This window comes from Eutrigla gurnardus (assembly GCF_963514095.1).
Source record: "Eutrigla gurnardus genome assembly, chromosome: 17".
Lineage (NCBI taxonomy): Eukaryota > Metazoa > Chordata > Actinopteri > Perciformes > Triglidae > Eutrigla > Eutrigla gurnardus.
Genome location: NC_139928.1, coordinates 8,650,847 through 8,672,011, shown reverse-complemented (window position 1 = coordinate 8,672,011; position 21,165 = coordinate 8,650,847). Strand labels below are relative to the sequence as shown.

The window sequence follows — 21,165 nt, the reverse complement described above, 5'->3', positions numbered from 1 at the left end:
AACACAAGAGTGGATTCCTCACCACGGCATTGCATTTGATCTTACAGATGACCTTAGATGAGGATAAACCATTATACAGAGCATTTGAGCTGAATCAGATTTTAATCTGATGAGCAGGCAATCACATAGAGAGCGCCTCGAGTTCATAAGACGGCAGCATGTATGATTTATCCGCCTGGAAATTAAATCGATAGCTCTCTTTTTGGTCGTCAGTCTGTGATAAAGTGGAGCGGCCTTTAAGTTAAACTTTGGGACACAAACACTGAGGCCGTGAACATTTTTTAAAGTCTTGAGGACGGAGGGTTAACTGGCTGCTGTGACGGAACACTCTCGCAGGTCACGGCGACTTGACAAGGTTTGATTAATTGCTGTGGGAAACCTGGTGGAGAACAGGAGTGACTAATGACCCGCGGGTGGCTGTTGATTCAATCAATCAAGTAAAAGGCTCCAACCTTGCCAATACTTGGGTGAAACACAATCTCACACGGTGACACACACTCGGTTACTCGAACCAGCGTGAGGAGGAATTAAAATATTCAGTTTGATATGAAGTGCTCCGCCCGAACCGCAGAGAAATACCACCGCAGGTTGCATTTGGTACAAACTGCCAGCTTAACTTCATAAAAGTGATTTAAAGTACCTTACATGTTAAAATGACCGTTGATGCTTCAAACAACAACATCAACCTCTGTATAGACGATAAGATTTGGGCATTTTCTCCGTAGTCCATTAGTTCTTCCACTTCACAAAAACCTGCAAGGCATTTTCAGCCGCCATTACCAACATTACTGCGGTGAAAATGAGAAAAATTAGAACTAAGTGCATTACTGGAGGCGTACTTTTATGTCCATACTGTCACAATATTCAATACATTAAACGATGAAATGCAGAGAAGCACCAAACTGTTTCATGGCTATATATTGAGATCAACATTGCATTATTTAGTAAGTTAACTGCTGAGATTCAGGGCTCTAAAAAAGATAACATTCTGTCTCCTGCTGTTCTGAAACGTTTTTGAACATTTTCAGAAGGCAGATACACTGCCAATTAGACCTCAGCCTCCTCACAGAGCAACACCCCTAAAAGCAAAATAAAAACTTCATGTCATTTCAATGTTGAACTTTTTTTCGAGTTGCTTGTATAGCGTTTTCCCTGGTCTCATTAAAGTACTGTTAACATGTACATTAATATTTTGACTATACCAATACATCGATATCAGATTACGGCACCTGCTGTGGAAAAATGCTATTTTATTTCATTTACTCTAAAAACAAAAACAAGAAAGTCACACATTTTTCCTTCATTTTGGTTTGCGGTGCCAATAACTGGTTTCCTGTAGGTTACTACAAATGATATCAGAAATTATGAACAAGTAATTATGTTATGGAACTAATTAAACCCATAGAACAACCCCCTGACATCGTTGATGATGTCATGGGCAGCATTGTGCTTCAGTTCGACTCCAGCTTCACAAATTTTCAGGACCCTGAAACTGAAGCAGCTGAATTCAGCCACCATAAATCATTTACACGTGTGACATGATACAATGTCTTCTGAGATAAAAAGGCCCAAGGGATATAGTTCAAACACCTGGCCTGACACCTGATGTAACACACATGTAGTTAAGTAAATCTCTAGGCTTTACTTCAGTAGCTAAAAACATGTTCCGTGGTGGGGAACTGTATATTACTTTGGAACAAGTAGCTAGGATTGTAGGAGGGACTCACAAGGACCAACAAACGTAATAATTGATTTCCAAGTAATGATTCAGAAGCAAGCGCGTAGGCCCTGAAGTCATCATTATCACTTTCATTTCTAAGTTGGTATGCAGAAGTCAGTGATGTAAACGTTATGTAAATTCTGGTAAGACTGCTCAGACTGAGGTCACATTGCAATTAAAAATCAGACCTCTCTCTGATTTAGAACCACATATGGATGTAGCCCAAATTGTAATTGAAATCATCACGTGATTTGTGGTGTTCACACTGTTTAAACACATCTGAGTCCACTTCTGACTGCAGTCTGAACGTAGCTTTACTTGAGCCAGAGAAATGTCAAGGGGCTAATAATAAATCCAAGAGCGGGGGTTGGGACCTCACTGTGAGTCTACATGCAGAGAGAACATCTGACCTGGATCCCAAACACATGCAAACTATACTATACACAAAAGATGCAATGCTTGTATATCAGACATATTAAAACCCAACATAAGTGAAAGCAGACATCTTGACCTAGAAGAGGAGCAGCACCAAGAACACAGAGAATAACTGTGCATGATTAGCTAATGGATTCCGAGCTTGAGGCAATAAACGCATGCGTTCAATAAATACTCAATGGAAAGTAGGTTTTATATTTTATTCCAAAACCTTCAAAATAAGTTTCAAGTTCAAGAAAGTAGAATAAGCTTAGACACAATGCAAAGCATCATATACAGACGGATAAAATACATTTTATATATTGCAGACAAGCCATGGTGGGTCTTACATATTTACAGTATGTATGTAAACTTTTATGTACAATCTTTTTTACATATACAAAAAGCCGTGTTTCTATTTTTCTTTGTATATATTTATATATATATATATTTATTTATATATATAGAGATTTTTCGTATACTCCCCACTAGCATTTGTACTACAATAATGAAAAAGAAAAACATTTACATATATGTCAATCCATTTTTTCTTTTTTATATTACAAATGTATTTCCATAAAAATATATCTCTGTACAAAAAAAGTTGTTTTTTTTATTCGTTAACATATTCTCTTTTCTCAGAGACACTTTGCCTCTATAGTTTCTGTCCGTAGTTACACGCAGCCTGCGGAAGTCTGCGTTTGTCCATTTCTTTACAGGTAACGCTTTTGGTGTACAGCGAGACATTGACGCTGACTTTTTGTCTTTGACTGTTTTGCCGTGGCGTTCAAGGGCCATGTTGATCTCGCTCAGGCGCTATGGGTTGTCGTGAGTTTCAGTCTCATTTAGAAGAGAGAGATCTACTGGGCTGGCATTAAAATAGAGTAGGGAAAACAAAAGAAAAAAAAATATGGGACCTTCTTACAACGCTGTTGCCATGACAAAAATACAGGAATGTAAAATATCTGGTGATACAAAGCAGCTCTCTGTAAATATGTTTGTTATATTATACTCTAGATAGATTGGATATTCTGTTTTTATCCCCAAAAATGACAAATTGTAGCAACACAAGGGTTTTTCTTTCCATCACTGCACACAAACAGAGGAGCAGTTGTGGAATTACAGATATTGAACACAGTATTGACAGATACATTCTGATATACTCAGTGAAATGACATACATTCAGTAGTTTTCCAGTAGAACCTCTGTGATCTAATCCCAAATTATGGAACTACCACTCCAGTCCTATCTCCATTTATAGAATAAAATTCATCTAAGCTCCAAAACCTTTCAAAATACATTCCCTCGCCCTCCCCCACCCCCAGTTCGAGCCCACTAGACACGCTGTAATGGGCTAAATAGTGGAGGCAAATTGCCTGCAATGGGCCTGGAAAACACAGCAGCATTTTTGGCTTCCTCATCGCCATCAATACACATCGACAAAGGGAGATGGGGGATTAGAAATGATAGCTGATGCACACAACGTGAAAATGGGTTCCTTGGTTTTACAATCCATGTACACTGGGACCTGCACTGAGACGTGAGAGCAGTAGCTGCAGAAAGGAAGAGGAAGTATCTGGTCTACTCGCCGACTGTGAGAAAATCCGGTGAACTCGATGGGAACTGAAAGACCATAGCCGTGGTGTGTTTCATTATAGAAGAGATGGTGAGCAGGAGAGAACTCAGAGCTGTTTCTGGCTGATAACGAAAATGAACCTCGGATGATCAGAGTTTCTGTCTTAAAATATGCAAAGAGAACCAGGAAGTAGCCGGCCACTATCAAGAAGAGAGTTTCTTCAAACTCTTATAGCACGGCTCCATCCAGAACTCACTGATCTTTCTCTTCATGCAACTCTACTGCACTTTCTTTGAGCACTTTCTGGACTAACCCAGATGGGTTGAAAAGAAAATTATATAGATGTAGAGCCCATTAAGTGAAAACTCTAAATTCAGCAAAACTACTAGCAGGAAGTTCTGAAAACTTATTATTCCCCATTAAAACACGTCTTACTGGTGGAACTAAACTAAGCAACATAAAAAAACAGGTTGGAACAATTTATTTTATCTTTGTGAGCTCTCACTTTCTTCTGTAGGAATGTGTGAGAGTGTGAGAGTGTGTGTGTGTGTGTGTGTGTGTGTGTGTGTGTGTGTGTGTGTGTGTGTGTGTGTCTGTGTGTTTGGGATACACAGGTTCAGGTGATAGCATGGACCAAAACACCTACAAAAGAGCCCTATTTGTAAATTTTGGACATAAGACATAATAACCCCTCCAATCATAGGTAAGAAATTAGGTTTTGAACTCTTGAACACAAAAATGGAGCCACTTAAGCTGGTTCATCGTATCATGGCATTGTACCAAGGCACTATAATGAACGTTAAAGTGCTTATTGAGAGCGGAGGAGGTTAAACATGGAAAAGGTACGAGTCTGGCTCTATAAAACCATTTCTGAATGTCTTGAGACTGAGCCCTTTTTGGTAAAACAATCCTAGTTGTGTGAGCGTATACGCTTCTGCATTATGTTTATTCACATCTACAGTCAAAATCTAGTCAAATAGCATGAGTTCCATCTAGACAGTGTTTAAAACTCAACGCAGCTCCATAAAGTGTTGGGTAAAGTGAGCTAAATGTTGCCATGGGAGGAATGAATGGAGGGGAAAGACTTTAACTGACTGGAATGGAATGAAGCGACTCTGCTGAAATATTTGGAGCAATTTCAGAATAAAAAAACAACAAAATTAAATGCACAATGCAACAGCCACATACAACCATGAGAACGGAGCAACAACGCCATCCAGATAATGTGAGTACAACTCCTCCTCTCCCCATGAAATCTCTGGGGTAATTCAATCGTTTCCTTTTCCATCAATTCCAGACCAGAGCAGGCAAGGGGCAATATTCTATCTGTACTGTCGAGATAAGAGAGAGCTTTAAAAGTAATAAAATTGTAAAAGCAATTACCGACCCATAGCGAAACTAATTGAAGGAATAATACAGTGATTGGTTTCAAAGGCCTGGATTTCGGAGGGAAATTATGTACTGTAGGTGACTTTAAAGACTTCATTATAAATAACCTGTTGGTACGGTATGGAGGTTGATTTTTGTTCATATATATTGCATACACAAATGTATCAAAGCAAATCAAAGACAATTTCCCTCCCGATTTCTCACGCTAAAAAGAAAGAGGACACAGCAAACAAATCACTTTGCATGTTTTAGACGGCTTTAGTTTGAGTCAAACACTATATAAGTGACAGTCTGCCCTGTCAGTGATAATGGAGAGTTGAATTCAGGATTCCATACGAGGTTGACAACAATGAACCGTGGCCAAATGAAGGCAAATTGCATGTAATGGCTCAATTTGCTGCATTGAAATTTGAGGACTATTCACTCTACTCAACATCCAAAGGATATACTGGTAAACAGCAGGGAGCAGGGTGTTTAAAATTCAGTAGGTTTCCATATTTCGTCTCTACCCCCCCCCCCCCCCCCCCCCCCCCACACACACACACTCTAAAGGTCACAAAAGAACGGATGATTTGAATGCTTGTCATCAGGCATGTCATTTACCGACCTGCTGTTAAAGCTGATGACAGTTCCCTTCTGTGTCGCACTGTAAAAACAATATCTGGGTATATCACTACCCAGTTGCCGCAGATTTGAGGAGTGCTAGCATTAGAAGCATAGGCCCCTTTTTTTCTTATCTTATTTATCATTCCCAATTTAATGCATGGGAGTAATCAGTATGCCAGCGTCTCCCCTGCTGTGACAGCTCTAAGGGCGCCTCCTGCAACATTTCCATGATGAGCAAGACAAAACAGAGCGCTACTGTTTTTTTTTTTTTTTTTAAAGAGGATGGAGCTGTCAGAAGTTAACTTGGAGGAAAAGACCTGAATGTAATCCAGAGGGGAACTGACTCATCCATTCTTCAAACTCAAGTGCCTTCAGTTGTACGTTTCAAAGGAGTTCAAACATGACCACACTTTGATCTTTGCTTTCCTAAGGCCGAGTTTAGGGAGCTCACACTGCCTCTTGATGTCAGAGAAAATACAGTACATACCACCTTTAAGCTGCAGAAACATGTGATCCAGTATTAAAGAATGTCAAAAGTGGAGATTTTTCACGGAACGTGTTATTCTGTATCTTCCTTGGTGCTATAGCTTCATTCTGATTCTTGAATATAATGGGGGTATGAGTGTTGCCATGCCATATATTTTTCTTCTCAAGCGACAGTGGCAGGAAAGCCATAACCAATGCTTATGTAAAGCAAATTGGAGAGTATAGGCTCTTGTTTAACATTTGATATAGGTGCATTAGTTAGAGAGGTGCATTCGTCTCTCTCCCAGATACAAAGATGTAAAGTGTTTGCACATGAATCACTACAAACAAAGAAGAAAGCAGATGAGAGTTTGTAGAGACGGACACTGCCTTTAGTTATAGGATCGATACATTGTCAGCATTTGTTCTGGTTGGCCTTTTGTTTTATTGATGTCCAGAGCATCCAGGTATAGTCATGACACTAAAGCCAATCCCCAGAATTTCTTAAAACAAAATACATATGAGGATTTTTTTGCAAAATATCTGTAGTGGGTTTGGTGGGATCTTTGGGGCGGAAACAGACAGGAGATATTTAGAACAGATGCCATCACAAATGTGTGCAGAAAGAGGCACACATGCACTCTCTCTGCATGTACTGACATATACACATAAATTCTCTCTAAGTGCTTTTTTCAGCAGCCGGAGCTACCTTTTAACCCCCGCTCTGGACAGAGCTGCCTCCGCAAGCAGAATGTCATCCCGGCTTAAAAAAAAAGAAGAAGAAAAGAAAAGGAGGAAAGAAAGAGGAGTCAAGCTTAAAAAGTGATAGAATTTCTCCAACTTGGCCTTCAAAACTTACTGACTTTTTAATTCATCCACAGCCAGAGACTCGGGGCTTCCGCCGAAACCTTTCAACAGCCGCAGGAGCAGACGTTTGGGGAAAAACAGGGTTCCCGATGACTCATCACAGAAAGAAAGCAGCGTATAAAAAGAGAACCAAAAACAAGCAAGTGGAAAAACAGAGAGAGGAGTGGATCGAAACAGTCCAGACTGTCTCTCTTTGACTCCAACAGGCCAAAATGCGTCTGTCCGCCACAAAGTTAACTGCACAGAGATCTCTGTTAGCTACAGGTCAATTTCTTAACATACGTTGACGTTGACCATGAAATTCCCTTTGGGTTTAGGCGGAGGGCGGTGAGCAAAGTCATCACAGCTTTGCTTCCAGCGTTACTTCTGCAGGCTGCAGTTTCAGGTGGAAGCTTTTCCTCAATGTATGAAAAAATTGATCAAGAAACCATGTAAAGTTACAAAAAGCATTTTGTCATTGGCGTTTGTTACAGTCATTGTCTTCACATGGTTTCTTTTTTTTTCTCGTCTCCTGCGGGTAAGAGCCTTTGCCACTGGAGATGTTTCTTGAATGTATTTCAGCAAATAAAATAATCTTTGTCTTGCCCTCTGCTCAAGGAACTATAGATGTCCTCTGTTGGCAGATGTAGTGCACTTCTCCTCCCTTAACTGAATCCTGGATGAATGCATGGATGTACGGGGGTGATGGGTGTGTGGCAAAACAACAAGACGAGAGATGGTGATAGGAGAAGGGTGAGGAGGAGGAGAGCGAGATTAAACGAAAAGATGCACAGAGAAGGAAGATGGTAAAAGGGGAATAAACAAAAGAAGAGAAGAGAGAAGATAAAAGGATTAATGTAATATTTTCATCACTGTTGAAATTAAAATAAATACATATTTGATCTTTTTTCAATGAAGCATAAACAAACCAAACAAAATTCATTAATGTGAGAGATACAGATCAAAGGAAATGCAGCAGGAAGAAAAAAAAAATCCAATTTTCTATCCTGAGCAGATTCTAGAGGGACGGTGGAAAAGGTTTAGTTTGCAACGGGATGCTGACAATCTGTGTCTTGTTGCTTCAGCAGTTTTGATGCCTTGGATCTGTGATTAACTCCAGCTAGCCATGAGCTGATAACTTCATCTACTTTCAGAGACGTGTGCATCCAAGTACGCCTGGTGCTCTAATTCCTCACTTTATCATGAAGCCAGACGAGGTTTGACTCTTACCTCCGGAGGAAGCAGTTGCTATACGGCTGTGCACACTGTGCTGACTGTGAACTCTGTCTCATTGGCCATGATGTCGGTGGGTTGGATGTTGCGGTCATACATAGGGTTCTCGAACGTAGCTCGCCCATTAGTGTTCTCATGGCCCACGTAACCATTGAAGGGGACTTTGGGTCTTCTTCTGAAATATGAAAACGTGAGATCAGTTAACATTAGGGGTGAATAGAGTATATGACGTTTAGAACAGAGATGTTCGTTATAATATGGATTCGAGCTGCGACTCGTGATTCGTCTAGTTGTGATTGATCTATAGAGACATTTCTATTAATAAGTGAATTGTGTAGTCGAGTCGTTATATCTTATCATAGCAAAATGATTTGTTTAATCAACTAATTGTTTCAACACTGATGTGGATTTGGCTGAACTGTTTTGAACCACTTCGTTATCGAGGCAGGGAGGGGATTTTTCACTAAATATCACAGATGTTGAGGTCAAGCAATGCATAAGTGGATAAAAAAAATCCACATCAAGTTAATGCATTTTGAAGGGTAAATGCAAATGTTTCATCCAGCAAAGATTCTTATCTGGCAACAACTAACACTGCAGAGGTGAATTAAACCATGACTAAAGCTCAAACCTTGTAAATATAAGGAGCAAAGTGCTGCTTGCTGATGAGTGGAATTGTGAAATACATCAAGTGAATGAAGCTTACCTGTGTTTGTAGAGGTACAGAGCGAATCCTGCAATGATCATGGCTATAAAAGGCACTAGGATGGCTGCCGCCACTGAACTGCTGTTTGACGCAAAATTGTAGCCTGGGTTGTCTCTGCCGGGATCTAAACTCTCTGGAGGAAGGAGAGAAAAGACATAGAGCTCTTGCTTTAGAATCACTTAATACAACTTTTGCAGTGGGCATTATAATTAAATCCAATAAACAACACGATTAAAGGATCCTCCACTTTCCGCCAAAAAACCTGCGATAAAACTTTAAGGCAAATAAAAAGAAACAGCCGAACGGTGAGATAAAATGAATTGTAAAGGCTGCGTAGGGCTGCCAGGAAGGCTCCACGTATACATAATAGACATAGCAGACAAGTGACTTTTTAAAGTCTATTACTATGCTTTATTTTCATTTCCCCCCCCTTGGGAATGTCACATTCCATTATCCCAACAATGACTCTTAATTACTGACATCAAAATGCCGGCAGCTATTAAGCAATTTCAGATTTGTTCTCTAATTTATGGCGGTGAGTGTGTCTGCAACAGCAACGGTGGAGGAGTGACAGCCCACCTGTTTGCCACAGAATGCCAAAGGAACTCTAATATGGGACGAGTGACTAATAAGAAGGAATTCAATTAGTGGAGTCTGTAGTGTTTGCCAATCAACCCCCTGCTGCACGAGAGCGAGCACGCAACCAAGTGCACAAACACTCTCACGCAAGCAGACTGCACACTCAGTTACACCACCAAGTTAAAAAAAAAAAAAACACACAACAGGAAAAACCTCCGCAAATTGAGCAGTATTGTTTCCAAGACGTCTAACCCACCGAACCTTCATGCACACTTAAACACACACATACACATGAACGCCTTGGCACCAGCCTCAGCCTTCTGTACTAATAAAGAACTGTTTGCTCAATCAGTGTGTTGTGGCGGAGGGTTGGGGGGGCGCACCTGCTGTTCAAGCACCTCTCTCATTATAACAGATTTTCACATCCACTTTCACTGTGTTCACACAACTTTCACTGCACGTAGTATACACACACTCTGTGTTTTCACCAATTCCAAATTGGGCAATTCCATGTCGGATCTATTTTTATACCTACACTTCTGCTCTGGAGTCTGCCTCGCAGACAGCATGGAAGAGACTCCAATCTGGGATTAAAAGCTGTTAAAGTCCTTGAATCTTCCACCCTGACCAGCTTTAGCTAAACGAAAACAGGAAAAGTAGCAGCATGAGCTTCATCTGCTTGCCAAAAATCGGAATGTTGAGGATTGTGGCTTAATTTTTCAATGTCACTTTAGTTCGGTCTCACACAAACATAGCAGTCTTCATGTATATCCATCCATCCCAACCTGAACACAGTGGCCCACCGGCACTGAGTGAGAGGCAAAGGCTGTCAAGGCTACATGATAAATAAATGTTTTTTAATTAATCACAGCTGACGGAGGTTTCTACTGGGAGAGCACAAGAGTATATATATTTAATCTAATGCAGATCAGATCACTAACAATCTTGTGTGACCACCCAGGAGTGAGATTAAGTCCAGCGTTTGGGGTTTCCTAGAAAAACTTGAAATTGATGATAAAGATGGAGAAGAAATTATATGAACCTCTATATATCGGTACATCATAGCATTCTTTGCTGATTTGTAGCTCATAGATAAACAATTATGCTTTCTACATTCAAACATGCTGTTTTTAACTGGATTGTAACAGTGGCTGGCAGCAATAATCTAAGAAGAAGCAAAATCCCCATCCTTTTTTCAACACGAAGCGTTGAAAAAAATACCATCATCTTTTTAAAATGCACATACAGTAGGGAGGTATCACCTTTCATATGCTATACATGTCGTAAATCATATGTTTCTTTTCCACGTGTGCCCTATTTAGTTCAGCCACAAGAGTGATTGCACACACAGTATATCTCTCTTCTCTTACACAGACACACACACACACACACACACAACTTCTCGACTGCAGCAACTATACAGATCCATGGAGTCAGGTTGCAAGGATTTTGCTGAATACAAATTGTAGTGATAAGGTTCATATGGTTGGAATTCTAGCACAAACGTGATGCACTGTATTTGAAAAGCAGCAGCCTTCTGAAAAACATGTTCTATACCTAAGACAGCAAAGCTGATGTCGCTGAGAGGACCAAAGGATGACACACAACAGAGAATGGATTGTATTTACTGTATTAAAAGGGCAAGATGAGTGATTATTTGATATGGTAAGTAACCACTACGACTATTCATCATGTTTTTTGAACTGTGTTGGCCTCTTTATGCCGGGTTCACAGCCAGATGCTCCAAAATGTGTTTTCACATTTGTAAAAGGAGATAAATGATAAATCCAACATGGCAAATGGCATACTGTGAAAGCACTCGCAGCTTAGCTTAAAGAAGCAGGACAATATTGTAAGTGAAAGATTTATGTGATTGAGGTCCAGACAGGAAAAAAGGAAAAGAAAAAAACAGAGACATAGTCTTCCCCCAGGAGACAGCTTGGTCACAGTGGTTTCTATAACCAAGTGGACAGCTCACTCACCCAGTCTCTGGAGACCAAATTGGCCAAAGCCTTTTCCTCTGACAAATCCCAGGTACACAAAGGAGTTGGATGAAGAGATGTAGGACACCTAGGGAGGGAGAGGGATGGAAGACAGACACTTTATATGTCACATCTAGGCTTTACAAAGGAGAGGCTCATCAAAGTGTCAGCAGCCGGTGCACGCAGAAAATGAAATATCATGTCAAAAAGAGCTGAGAGGCGCTCTTATGGCTGACATTTAATATGACGTTTTTCTGCTCAAGAGCACAAACAGAAACGCGCTCGGCGGCGGGCTCACACCCATGCATGTTGGACAAGAGGAACACTCCACTTGCTCGTACGTAAACACTCAAGTGCTATGAGGCTTGTGAAACATGCACATAAAAACCAGAACAGTGGCGCGCGCACACACGTTTACTGTGACCTGCTTTTTTAATTATATCTGGAGTGGGTGTGCATTAGAGGTGCTTGGAGTTGGGGGGATAATGCGGGAGAGGGGAGTGGAGGGGTCTGTCGAGTCCTGATTACCAGGCAATGATTTAACTGACATTTTAATTAAAGAGAAAACTCTTGGTGGGCCCTCCATCTCCCCAGAGTGACAAGGTTAGTGTGTGCGTGTGCTGGTGAATATTTCACAAAAAAATGTGTGTGTGTGTGCGCGTGTGTGATGTGACATCTTTGCAGTTACAACGAAAGGTGCTGTATTGGACCTGACCCTGGACTTGTACTTACATGGCCGTCGAGGGCCCAGTTGTCTATTTTGAACTTGTTGACGAAGATCTCCACGGGGCCTCTGATCTGGTGGACCTGTAGCAGCAGCTGAGCTTCCTCCTTCTTATATGTACCTGCAAGAAAAACAGATTAAAGGTTAGTTACAGAACTCAGACCAACCGAGAAGGATTACATGATGTATCTACACAAATCCAAGAATTAAAAAATGACCCCATCATGTTGTGTTGACCCTTTCCTCTGTGTCGCTTGCGCAGCCCTTCTTTATTTTTTATGACAGGAAGTCTCAAACACAACTAGAACTTCAGCAGCAAAAACTAGATTTGCACATCAGTGTATATAAGAAACAAATATTTGAGCAAACATCGGATTTTACATTGTGGCTTCCTCATGTTTGCTGACTTCATTAGCACTTTGCCTGGGAGAATATTACAGAAGACAAATAAAGATTTGATTTCATTTTTGTTTTAACAAAAATGAACCTTTCATGTTCCAGAAGATGAATATGTGATGCTTAGTCACCAAAACTGTATAGAAAAGGTATTCAACAAATGTATGTATTCACTGAATGAAGCAACGTGTTACCCAGGGCAACAGTGCCGTTAACTGGCCATCTCCATGGCACAGAGGAATACGATATAGCTTTGGCTATATTGTTGTATTAATTAAAAAATAGTTCCACAATGATGCAATGTAATGTATTATATTGTAATATGCTGTTCAAACAACAATAATCTGGAAGTCTGAATCAGCTAAATAACTTTCAATGGACAGTGTGGCAATTTGTCGCTGTAGAAAATATTTTTTTTTTTACGACATTTTGCTAAAGATTGATGGTGCCCAGGTAAATAGGAGTGAAGGGTCCAAGCCAATTCAGATGCAAATTTGTGTCGTAATGATCACAGCTGCATGGTGATTTTGCCAAGGGGGGGGAAAATAACATATTTGCTGTTCAGTAACAGCAGCAATGATCTACTCTGTGTGAAGACCAAACTGTTTTCTTGCTCGTCGTCATCATGTATCCCTCTGTTTGGATAAAACCCCACACAGTAAGCATATCTGTGAGAATGTGTTGTACAAACCAGCCAGTTTGAGTTCCACTCCGCTGTGATCGATGAGTGTCCCATTAACCCTGTTGCTAAAGGGTTCATAGGCAGTGATGCTGAGCATAGCTGGCTGCTTCTTCCCCAGGTACTCATAGGACCCCCTCCAGAGAGAGTTCTTAGCAAAAACACTGCCAGGGACTGAAAGAGGAAAAGGATGGTGATAGGGGCGGTTCCTTAACGCAGTTCCATATGCAAAGTGACTTCACTGGTTAGTACAATTCATTATGAGAAGAAAGACAGACGATATTTGAAACAAATGTCATTTAAAGCATTTTTACATCTAGCCAGGTTAACTACAACAATGGTTAAATGTTGGCTAAAAGAAAAACAAAGCTCTAACTATTCCTGATATTTAACTTGTTAGGTTACACATACAGGTTATACATTACATATTTTTTGTTATGGATTAGTGTACTGTGTAGTAGTTTTTAGATCATATTTTGCTGATTATATATGATTGTTATTACTGTGTAATATAGTTTTAGCATGTTGATCATTTATATCATGGTGTGCTGATTATGTTGTTGTTCATGTACAAGCCCAACTAGGGACAAGAGTTGGACATCAGCAATAGCTATAAACTATCTGTACAGCACATGAGTTGCATTCTTTGTATTATGTTAAACTGTATGTCCCTATTTACTATTTACTAAATTCTATTCTATTCTATTCTAAGGAGCTGTCTTACCTGGTAATTTGGAGGGTGGCTCTTGCACTGTTCCCACTGCAATCTTATCACTTGGGCGATTATCAGCTGAAAATCAAAACAAAACAGATTTAACTTAAGAAATAGTTCCCAAGTTTAACGGGTACAGTATGCGGCGCAGGAAGTGGAAGTAAGAGAGATAATTCTTGCTAGAAAACAGCCTGAAGATAATTGTAGTAGGAGGATGTCACTATCAGCGCTCCCTGTCTACTTCATCGACGAAGGCAGAGTGAGGTGTGCCTGAGACAGAACGTGACTCGTGCCTCCAAGAGCATCCCGGTTGTCCCTTCAGGGATTTTGCTCAGGCAGAGACACAGTTTCACACTTTAATAATGCCTTACAGCTCACACGGGGCCACAGGACTATACCAAAGTAGTAAACGTACGCCCACACAGGCAAACAGGCTTACATGCAACTACAAACAATGACAGGTATACTGACTGTGGTTTATGTCACAAACATCACTTTGGATACAGAGAGAAACAAACACACGGACAAACACACTCCTGCAGCCTTGCTTTATGAGCTGCCAGTCTTTTGAGCTTCCCTTCGATCATTGGCCCACAGGCGCTGTTAATATCCTGAATGTGCTCCGGCCAGTTCTCTTTTCTTCACTCTTAATGGCATGGTCTTAAAAAAAACCCATCACCCCTTTATATTTCAGTAACGGTTTGGCATAAACTCCATCACAAGGATTTCACCCTCTAGTCCGTCTTTGTCTTTAAGCTATTAGCATCCGTCTACCCTCGATAATTGTGTGCAGATGACCCTATTTTTTTCCCCTATATGTATTTAGGCCGATGTTTGTGGGTGGCTTAATGGCAGTCTATTTGTCTGTTAGACCTTGTTAACACTGCCTCACCATTTACAAGAGGCACTTCTTCTAACCTAATCAATGGGATGCATTGGCCTAATCAGGTTCTGCACCCTTGTTAATGTTTCAAAGCGCGTGTGTGTGTGTGTGTGTGTGTGTGTGTGTGTGTGTGTGTGTGTGTGTGTGTGTGTGTGTGTGTGTGTGTGTGTGTGTGTGTGTGTAATTCCATGGAGTACAAGTGGGTGATGGATGGGCCATCCTAAACTTGGCATGTATCTGGGAAAAAAAAGCAAGTGACAACACATCTATTCATCAACATTAGCTGCATCCCCAATTTCCCAACCTGAGGAACCAATCCTGCATCAGTACAGACCCCAGTGGCTTCAGGAGGGACTGCGGCCCCACGTGGGTGGCCATGTGAACACATCTGTAGTCTCATGAGGTTTGGTGAAAGTATCCATGTGCGTGTTTGTGCAAGGCCAGATGACCTATGTGATAGCGTTCCCTCTAGTCTTGTAAGTAGTATTGAAGAAATTAAGCAGCATTACAAATAAAAAGGGTGCATGTGTGTGCATATTTAATATTGAGTATGTCTTTATGTGTCTATATGGATGCATTGTAACCATGTTTATACCTGCACAGAGAGGCGGTTTCCCTGTCCAGCTCCCATCGGACCGGCAGGTCCTATGCTCTGATCCTCCGGCCAAGTAGAAGCCAGGTTGACATGTATATATCAGCGTGTAGCCAAGGGACGGCAGTTCAATGGCTCTCACATCAGACTGGGCTGGCAGCTCTGGTTGGCTACAGTGGTGCGCTGGGCAAAGAGAGGGCGAGAGACTTTAAAAAGACCAAAGAAGAGAGTGAGAAACAGGTAAACAGCTAACGTTGGGATGAGGAGATAAACAGGGAGAGGGATCAAAGGAGCAACAGATACATGGAAGAGGAAGAGAATGAGACGCTGGTAAGTTTCCAAAACACATGTTTCTTTTTTGATAATATGACCAGAGTGTGTCCTTACCAATGCACTCAGGTTGAAAACCACTCCAAGTGAGGTTGGGCAGACAGGAGCGAGAAATAGAGCCCTGAAGTAAGTAGCCCTTTCTGCAGCTGAAGAACACAGTTTTGCTGATCTGTAAGAGGACACACACAACCATGTGAGAAGGACCACGAGCACACATATTGTACAAAACAGCAAGCAGGTATTGCACAAAGAAGAGGAAATTCAATTCAACTCAATTTTCAAATATATTGATGGGGGTTTTGTTGAATCAAAAAGGTGATACATATATGTTATTTAATATCACAATTCATATTTCAACTTAGTTTAATGCTGTTGCACTGTACATAATTGATTTATTAGCATGCTGCTTCAGAACAACACAGCAAACGACATCCTGCTTACACACTAGGAGCTGAAGCTATTATTCAGTATATTCAGTTCACCATTTCAGTCAATTTTGGAAGAAATATACATTGAGGTACATGGATCAAAAACAAACTTCCAGGCTGTAATGAAAGGTTGTAAAGATCCATTAGTTCAATACATGAATGGAATTTCCTGTGTGACAACATGTTCATACCTGGTAACCTTGACTGTTGTTCTGATTTCCAAAGAGAGGAGAGCCAGGGTCCCCGCAAGTAGTGTGAGTGGGATCTGAAACACAAACGCACACTGAGCAATTCTGTGATAACTGCTGTTATTTTAAAGTATACGCCACCCACGGCAAATAGATATATCACCTTAGAGACATTGTATGAGGGAAAAAAACTGGGGTTAAAGAAGCCATTTTTGTCTATCTGGGACGACCCTCTCTCACCAGAGGTCAGCCACATACAATACAGTCCTCAGATCAGTCCCCAGACACTCGGACTCGTGAGACCCTCGCATGGTGGCAGGATGGGTCAGTGACTCTCGGGTGACCGATCCAACACCCACCCACACCCATGTGAATAGCTCACTTGATGGCTCAGGACCCACTTGAACCCCCCTCCAGAGTGCTAACGAGTCAAGTTTCACCTGAGGGCTGGGTGGGACCAGGAGTCAGTAGTGAGTAGTCAGTTAGAACTGAAGAAGTGTCTAGGTTGAGAGTTGAAATGTCTTCAAAAATCTTGTTTCGTTTCCCAGCATAAAGCTTTCAGAGATGATTGGAAATGACATTTTTCACATATCTGGTGTGAAATACTTAGTGTAGGCTACGCATTGCTTTATGCTGACAACCACGCACACATTTACAGTTCACAGATGTGAGCACACAAACATGCGCACACACAAGCAGCTCATAAAATTGGGAAACTTTTTTTATTAATTTAAAATGTATTCAACCAGGAAACGCCTCATTGTGATTAAAAATCTCCTTTACAAGCGTGTCCAGGCCAAACTGTCAGGCCTCATCAGTCTACACACCCTGTTAATCAGTTAACACTCTGCAGGAATGTGTTTCTTTATATACTCAACTCATAAATTTATAACACTCTCTTAGAAGTCTTAAAAGAGGGGTCATTCGTTCTTTGCAGCCAACAGTGGGTGACGACAAGCAAGGAATCTTGTGATCAGTGACAAAATTGAATTAATAGAAGGTGTCATTCACATAAGGTTTCTATCAGTTTTAGTGCCAGTCATTGTCAAATCTAGAAGGCCAACAAAAAGCCACAAGAGGCCAGTCTTTCCAGTGAATTGATAGCAACTTGTGTACTTGAGGTGCTGCAAGAATTAATGTAACGCAACGTCAGCAGACACTACATGTAATAGATGTACAATGCAGGTTCTGTTTCTAATTAATTTCATATCACTAAATCTTAGTTTAACCTTTCCCACATGCCAGGCATTGTGGTTTTTCAACAGTGGCTAAACAATGCGGCTGATAAATGATGCAGAGTTAGTGGAATTAATGGTGACTTTTGCCTATAATGAATTACTGAATCTAACAAATTGGGTCAAAGGGTTGGCATGTGTGCCCTTCAAATACCAAAATGGACTGGGACTGGAACAATACATTGGTCTTTATTCCCAATTTGTTTTCTGACCACAGTCTGATTTTCTTAAATGCGTTTTAAGACAGCATCCAAATTCATATTGTGTTACTCAAATGGTATGACTCCTTATTTAAGGGCATGTATTGCTTAAATGATTTGTATTACAGCAGTGAACACTATTTCTGATGACACAGGGGCACAAAAAAGTTGTTTTGCAAATTGCAGATTAATTTGCACTCATGCATGGGTCAAGAGTGCAGTGTTGTGCTTGAGAGGAATTGATCTTATGATGCAAATTGCAGCTTGCTCGTTTTGACTCGTTTCTCCACACTATGTCTACATCCACGATTATTCTGAAATGGGTGAAATACGTGCTCTGGGTTGGTTTAATTAGTTACACGGATAAGAATAGAAGAACAGAATCAATATAGCTTGTTGGCTGGGTCAAATGGCTTTTGCATTCATTGCTTCTAGGAAGCAAAATGCAATTGGGACTACAAGGGAAAACATGAGGGGGGGATAATGCAAGCATGTCAATGGGAGGAATATGAAAGTAAAGATTTATAGCAGACACTTTTCTGTGCTGGGGTTATAGAAATAGACCACAGGCCATGCACACTGTTGCCCAAGTCATTACATCAAGTACTGCATTCTAAACAGATTCAGTATGGTAGACTATACCGTAAATGGAGGAACAAACAAGTAGCTTACCTATGCAAGAGGGTTGTGTGCCACTCCAGGTGCCATCATATTGACAATATCTCCTGGTAGAGCCCACCAGGATGAGGGGAGGGTAGCAGGAGAAGGAGACCGAGGAGAGATAGGTGAAGCCCCGATCCTCCCTTCTTCCCTGCGCTGGCATCCCCGGGTCTCCACAAAACACAGCTGCAAAGATGAAGAAGGAGGGAGGGCAGAGAAAAAACACGGGAAAGTTAAGGTGACCCACTCACCATGTTGGGTTTTAATTAAATATCTTCCATGGGGTTGAATGTTACACAAGGGACACACATATTGTACATACTTAGGTGAAATAAGGACACCGGGGACATGTAATGCAATTTGGTTTTCCAGCATGGTGCCACTTACGGAAGCACTGGGGTTTCTCTCCACTCCAGTTGCCGTTGCCCTGGCATGTTAGCACAGTGGGCAGGGACAGCTGGTAGCCTTGGTTGCAGGCGTAGCTGATGCTAGAGCCCCAGATAAAGTCCGTGCCGACAACCTGTCCATTAGGGATGATAGGTGGTGGACCGCATACGATTGCTACAAGGAGACAAAGAGGCATTGCCAGACGTTAAACGATGCATTTCGGTCCCAACAACAGAATATGTGACATTCATTGCTCAAACATTCAATAAGCACGGCCCCCAGATTGGGTAAGGGTTACATCACTCTCCACAACTTCACCTTTGCAGAGAGGTTTGGTGCCATTCCAGGTTCGGTCCTTGGTGCAGATAAGAGTGGAGGCCCGGTCAGCATCCATGTTGAACCCGGGGGAACACTGGTAACTGACTGTGTGGTTGTAGATGAAATCATTGCCCAGCCTCACCCCGTTGGCTGGCACTCCGGGGTCACCACAGTTGATTTCTTCAGGAACAAAACAGGATTATGAAGTCAGAACAAATGCAAACGGGAAGTAAGATTCAACAAAGAAGACGGACGTAGTGGAACACAAGGACAGAGATGTAGAGGAAGTTAATTAGTTACTTGATGATTTCATTTGTTTTACATAACTGTACTCGTACTAGTAAAGCACACAGTTCACCTCACAACTGCAACACAATCTAAAAAGCAAAATGTCTGTCTTAATGTGTAATTGACACTTCATTAAACTATATACAGCCACTTTTGGATGATTTATTCTGTATGTATGCTTGAGAATACTACTTACTCTTCAATCATCATCAGTGACTGTGTGACTTAATGTTTATTATCTGAGGGAAGTGTCCTTACACTTTGATTATCTCCGGTTTAGAGCTTTTTTCGGGTGCAGAGAGAATAAATCTCGGGATGGGCATTCCTTGACAGTAGCTCTCTAAAGCTCTAAAGCTCCAAAGCGAAGTGCATTTCTCCTTGATTATACTTTTACATCCTGTTGGGAAAACAGTGTGATTGAGTAACAACAGTGAGACTTCCACTGTGTGACTCGGCAGCATCATAGCTCAGCCCTGCTGTAAATGTCTAAGATTGAAAATCCAGGGCACAAAAGGACAACTTGCGCTAAGTTGCCAAGGGGACAACAAGGAATTATTGAATGCACATGACCACCATTCTGGAAGAAATTCCTGGCAGGGTGTGGAGTCTTTTGGAGACATAGAGTCTCACCTTGACTGAGCAAGCACTTACATTTCCCACATGGCTGTTAACAGTGTCGCCTGCAGTCATAGCGTCTATCTAAGATTGTGCACCCTGTAACAATACCTACAGGGCCGAGCTACAGTGAGAATATTTCTCCTCTTGCATAACAATATTCCTAGATTGTCCTCAGCCAACAATCCATTGCCTTGGTACATGATATTATACGTAGGTGTTAATTGTTTTAAATGTTTGCAAATGTAAGTAACGGTAAGTAAGTTGCAGCTGAAATGGAGAAAGGTGAGTACAAAAAAATCCTACTTCTAGTTGCCAGTCAGGTAAATCTACGACGGTGCATTAGGGCCACTGCAGAAAAAAAAGAAAAAAGGCACATAGCCGAGAGGAGCTGAGAGAGGTGGGCAATATTCTGTGTAAAAAATTCGCAAATTTGCAAGTTTAATGTGGCAAATTTGCGACTTTAAAACTAGAAAACTAGAGACTAAGTCACAAATTTGCTAGTTTAGTATGATGCTAACAACCGGCATTTTTTCTAGTTTAGCCAAACCACCCGATCAATAAACCACCCATCAGATATAATATATCCATATCATATAAAATTAACCAACAATAACCATCAACAGCCATCACCCCGAGGACCTTAGCAAAGTGTTTTCACATGTTGGCATGGATTAATTCGAAAAATAAATGCAACATTCATGGGAAGTTAGCTAGCATAAATGCCAGTTGTTACTTTTTATTACCCACCTCTCTCGGCTCCGTTTTTTTTTTTTTTTTTTTTCCTACAGTGGCCCTAATACGCCGTCGTATAAAGCCTACAAGCATACAGTTACAACAGAGCAGGAAAAAAAAAACATTCAACCAAAAGCGGTCCTATTCACGTCCTTTCACTAAAGTTCACTTCTGTGGATTGCCGAGTTCTGAAATCCACAAATGATGCTGCTTTGGGTTAATCCTCGCCATTTACAAGAAACCGGTTTGCTTAGTGACCTGTTGTCACGGTGTCTTAGC

General features: G+C 41.2%; 1 protein-coding gene across 1 annotated transcript in view; it reads right to left on the bottom strand.

Moving 5' to 3' along the window:
• Positions 1-2,347: 2,347 nt before the first annotated feature.
• csmd2 (CUB and Sushi multiple domains 2) overlaps positions 2,348-21,165 on the bottom strand; it is a 230,847-nt gene continuing 212,029 nt past the window's right edge. The window contains exons 60-72 of the mRNA XM_084032112.1: positions 19,249-19,428; positions 18,931-19,104; positions 18,556-18,729; positions 16,452-16,525; positions 15,890-16,001; positions 15,506-15,685; positions 14,040-14,105; positions 13,328-13,489; positions 12,249-12,361; positions 11,517-11,604; positions 8,956-9,088; positions 8,247-8,424; positions 2,348-3,002 (exon numbers count right to left, since the gene is read on the bottom strand). Coding sequence (XP_083888238.1) covers positions 8,265-8,424; positions 8,956-9,088; positions 11,517-11,604; positions 12,249-12,361; positions 13,328-13,489; positions 14,040-14,105; positions 15,506-15,685; positions 15,890-16,001; positions 16,452-16,525; positions 18,556-18,729; positions 18,931-19,104; positions 19,249-19,428 — 1,616 coding nt within the window. The 3' untranslated portion in view covers positions 2,348-3,002; positions 8,247-8,264. The remainder of the gene's footprint in view (positions 3,003-8,246; positions 8,425-8,955; positions 9,089-11,516; positions 11,605-12,248; positions 12,362-13,327; positions 13,490-14,039; positions 14,106-15,505; positions 15,686-15,889; positions 16,002-16,451; positions 16,526-18,555; positions 18,730-18,930; positions 19,105-19,248; positions 19,429-21,165) is intronic.